Below are 4,579 nucleotides of genomic sequence, written 5' to 3'. Positions count from 1 at the left end.
GGTTGTATTGATTCTTACTAATGACACAAGATCAAGAGTAGCGAGACTTGAGTCCATGCCAAGGTTGTGTATATGGCTGCCCATTTGATTTATACTTACACAAGCTTCCTCCATTGGTGCTATGATTTATGTTTTCCAGAATAAAACCATGAATCTGTCATTCTCTAAAACCTTAATCCTCTTACAGCTGATCTCCATCTCTCTCTCCAACAAACACACAGTGCATACCAGTAAACTCAACACTGGACATAAATAAGATAACACCAGTCTTTTGTGACTGTGAGCTATTTATTGCAAGTTATCATTATAAAATATCAGCAGTGTTATCATCAGAACTTGTCAAACTCTAATGGAACTGCTTGGTAGGCTCAACTCCTCTTTTAACATGATAGATTACTTGCTATATAGCTTATATATTTAGTTATAGTTTATATATACACAACTTTTGTTTTTTATTTTGAATATTCTTTGGATCTCCTTTTACGGCTATTAATTCCACTCAGAAACATTATTCTTTACAAGGGGTCATAACAATCACATGCTCTTATGTATATTGTCAAGTCCACAGGAGATGTGTATGTCCAGAAGTACAAGAAATAAAAATAATAAACATTGAAAACAAACAGAACAAACATCAACTTAAAACAAAACATGGGTTGTATACAAGTTCACCTGGCAGATCTAATCAGAGTTAGTTATAACAGTCCTCCATCACCGTCATTAATGGTGCCCATTTTTCAATGAAAAGTTCCCTCTGTAATCTCAGCAAATATGTAATGTTTTCCACAGCGTAAATATTTCTTAACATTGTTAGCTATATAGCTTATATTAAGTAGTCTAACCTCAGGCTAACACAATTACAGTATCAGTATATAGTAGTTTAGTTATTAAAGCACAGACAACCATATCACTGATGACGTATGAATCAATATTTTACTAATAGTTACGTACAATTTATAAAGCTAACAGATATCTTTGCGTGGGCAGTGTTTAGACGAACGGTGGCGCTCAGAGCAGCCGGGGATCTCGGACCGACAAAGCTCTGCAGTTATTCATCAGCTGGGAACTCGGTATGCTGCAGCCACACACCGTTCATCAGCACACTGCCATGACACAGAGCTGAAGTTCCAGTTCCCTGCACGTCTCTCCCAACCTACAGCCTTCAAAACCAGGCTACATTAAGAATTCTGCCAAACTCTGACCAATCAACAACAGTGTCCAAAAAAAGAACCGTCCAATCAAATAACCCTGTTGAGACTGTGGGTGTCTCCGCTTTCTGTGATGTTTATAATGTTTGTATACACAATCCAAGTCTTTATCCATGAGGTATCAGAGTGAGGTGTTGTGGTGAGCCAGAGACGGCAGGTACAGGAAGTTGTAGACCAGTAGCAGCAGCAGTAGAGCCAACACTAGAGGCAGGCACCAGTCATTGGTGACCAGCACCTTGTCACAGCGAACCTGCAGGAAGGAGCTCCTCTGGGCACCTGGCTGCTTCTTAATCTCGGTCTGCATGGCTCAGCTAGTGAACAACCAAGACTAGAGTAACTGCTGTCCTCAGTAGTCACAAAAGTAAAAAAGGTCCAATGAACAAAGGTCTCCCAAAGTGAAGCATTTGCACCAAAACCTGATGAGTTCTTCTTGTGCCTTTCAGTTTTTGTTTCAATATTTCAGAGCATCTCCTGCTGTCCCTAAACTCCTGTCCTCCTAAATGTTACTGCTCTGTTTCTCCATGTGTACCCCACCGGTGAGGCTTTGCAGCTCGTAACTCTGCTCCCACAGCACTACAATCAAATACACCTAGCAGGCGTTAAGGGGATTACTCTCTAAGCCACCATGCAGAGAACCACAGAGCAGTGACCTTCAACACCCCAGAAACACACATCTGCCCAGCATGTGTCCACATGCAATATACAGTTGTGTGCAGGTGCAAGTGTGTGTGCAGGTGTGTGTGTACTCACGGCTCCAGCATGTATGTGTACTGGCCCTCTGGCGTGCGGTCCTGCCTGTAGGAGAGGTTGTATGCAAGCATGGTGTTGATCAGCTCACGCATCTGCTCCTTCTCTCTGCTGCTGAACAGCTGCGGATTCACCTGGAACAAACACACAGGATTTGAGATTTCTGTAACTGAAAGTTTTGCTGACATTTTATGGAATGCATTTAACTCACAGACTTCATTAAACAGCTTTCAACATTTTCAATATTAAGTAAAATACACTCCCTGACCCATTTTTTAGGTACACGTATACATTTGAATACAGCCAATACACATGTTCTGTCACACAGAAGATTATAATGCTCAGTTTTGGTTGACACTGTCAGAGGAATCAAAGCTGCAGTAGATAGAAAGTAAGTTGTTGTATTGGATTGCATTAGATTTGAGAGGTGTACCTAATAAAGTGGCCACTGAGTGTAAAACTGGGGACAGCAAGGACTGGCTGTTACTAAATGCTTAAATGCAGTGCCATAGGAAAATAAAACTGCCATGGCTCTATTGGTGTTGATATAAATATAGCATTGTCTAATTGTCTTTACTCGTTCGGATCACAGTTCCTACATTTAAACACAGACACAGGTTTACATACAGGCCGTAGTTTGGGACAGATGATGTCGAGGAGCAGCGTGAGAATATCAAGGGACAGGCTGAGCTGGCTGATCCTCGTTCTGATGCATGCTGGGATGTCAGCCAACATGGTGGCCAAAGCGTTCCTGCTGCTGAGGAGTCGGGTGGAGGCCTGGAGAGGACAAGATCAGGGAGAACACAATCATCTCTGTTTTTATCTAGACTTTCCAGCCTTAAGCATCTCATGTTTGTTTCTATTGAACCCCTATTTTATTTGTCTCCGTTCAATATAAATTGCCGTTTCTTCAGTTTTTCTATGTGAAACACTCACTGTATTGCGTTGATACGTACCTCATGCTGGCTGTGCGGATAGCTGATGCGGGGCACGTGTGTGTGGGCAAACAGGAAGTGGAATGTGACTGACAGGAAGGGCAGGTATCTCATCAGGGTGAAATTCTGGCCGTGCATAATCACGTGGTTCAACCGGTCTGAGAACGACAGCCAATCCAGAGCCTCACACACACTCTGCAGGTTGGGGTCCCTCACACGCATGGACAGATAATTATCATACAGACCCTGAGGAAAAGAGACAGATGTTCAACCTGATATCAGAGACACCTAAGACAACATAAGACATCATAATGCAGTGTTGTTTCAGAATATTTTAATTTAACTTCTGCTAGTAAAGCATGGGTCAGTGTATTGTATGTGTCCTTTTCCGTACACTGTGATTAAAGTGAAATTTTGAGAACGTGTGTTCATTACCTGAGAAACCTTCTCATACTCTCCACTAGATGAAGCCAAGTGTAGAATGTGCTCAAACCTCTGAGCTCCACCGCCTGAACCTGGCGCCCCATCAAACTCCTCACCAATACGTTTCCTGGAAGACCAAATGAGAATGTTTTGTCAACATGTAGTTAGTGAGTCAGGACCCAAGAGACAGAGAGAGGTAACAGATGAGACAGTAAGGTTGAATTTAACCCTCCTGTTGTCTTTGGGTCAAATTTGACCCATTTTCAAAAAGTGTGTATATCAGAAATTTGCCTTTCTTTCAACTAAATTTCCTAAAATGAACATGGATGGTTCTATAAACCACTCTTCTCAAGTAAAATGAAGGATCAGTTCACTTCTTTCATTGAATTTTGGGTGTTTTATTCAATTTTATAGCATATTTCTGCATCTTAAACCAAATAATTAGGTTTAAAAAAATGTCATAAATTACAAGTAATAAACCAGTCAACCAAAACCACAAACAGGCCACAAAGGTATTAAAAAAAGCGTGAAAAATGTTTAAAAAAAATATATAAAAATAACTAAAACAAATTCAACAAAAAGTGCCAAAAGTTGGAAAAAAAATGCACATTATTTTTTATAAAAATGTGCTAACATTTCTTTAGCCGGGAGGAGAACACAAGGGTTAAGATCATGTCATCTTGGATTTGAACGTGTAACAAGCTCATGTTTGCCGCCCTCTTACACATCCAAAATATACCTGCTGAGCCTTTTAAGTATGCCAATGGTTTTACTCTCTAGTAATGAACGTGGCCTTGTTTCATTCATGCCCACAGATCAAAATACAAAATAATAGTCACAGACAGCAGAAAGACTTGTGACTACAATAAAGCTCTTTGTTTTCTTGTTTTGACTAGATTACAACAGGATTTCTGCAGGGTTCACCAAGTTAAGACCTTTTAACACCACAAAGAATGGAATTTAATACTTGTTTCATGATCTTACACAGCCAAAGTATGTAAGATATCAATGAAAACAACTTTTTATTCACACTTTTGTCCAATTTTCCCAGAAGTATATAACAATAATTCCTAATAATATCTTGAAACAGAACTTGGATAAGCAGCTGAGAATGGATTGATGGATAAATTAAAAAGAATTATCAAAATGTATGCAATAAAACAACAAAATAACACATTTGTGGCTCATTTTTGGCTTTTACATAAGGTCAGGAGGTCTGATATAATAATATTCTGGAAATTTCACGTACAAAAACATTTGTATAAC

At 39.8% G+C, this 4,579-nt stretch overlaps 2 protein-coding genes across 2 annotated transcripts in view; one reads left to right on the top strand and one right to left on the bottom strand.

The window, feature by feature from the left end:
- gng13a (guanine nucleotide binding protein (G protein), gamma 13a) overlaps positions 1-4,579 on the top strand; it is a gene marked incomplete at its 5' end in the record, with an annotated part of 26,097 nt that overhangs the window by 8,748 nt on the left and 12,770 nt on the right.
- The window catches only part of chtf18 (CTF18, chromosome transmission fidelity factor 18 homolog (S. cerevisiae)), a 17,543-nt gene that overhangs the window by 5,204 nt on the left and 7,760 nt on the right, over positions 1-4,579 (bottom strand). The window contains exons 15-18 of the mRNA XM_032541639.1: positions 3,326-3,440; positions 2,912-3,136; positions 2,583-2,732; positions 1,959-2,089 (exon numbers count right to left, since the gene is read on the bottom strand). Of these exons, the coding sequence (XP_032397530.1) occupies positions 1,959-2,089; positions 2,583-2,732; positions 2,912-3,136; positions 3,326-3,440 (621 nt within the window). The remainder of the gene's footprint in view (positions 1-1,958; positions 2,090-2,582; positions 2,733-2,911; positions 3,137-3,325; positions 3,441-4,579) is intronic.

This window comes from Etheostoma spectabile, chromosome 2 (genome assembly GCF_008692095.1).
Source record: "Etheostoma spectabile isolate EspeVRDwgs_2016 chromosome 2, UIUC_Espe_1.0, whole genome shotgun sequence".
In the NCBI taxonomy this organism is placed as follows: domain Eukaryota; kingdom Metazoa; phylum Chordata; class Actinopteri; order Perciformes; family Percidae; genus Etheostoma; species Etheostoma spectabile.
This window is presented reverse-complemented; position numbering and strand designations above follow the sequence as displayed.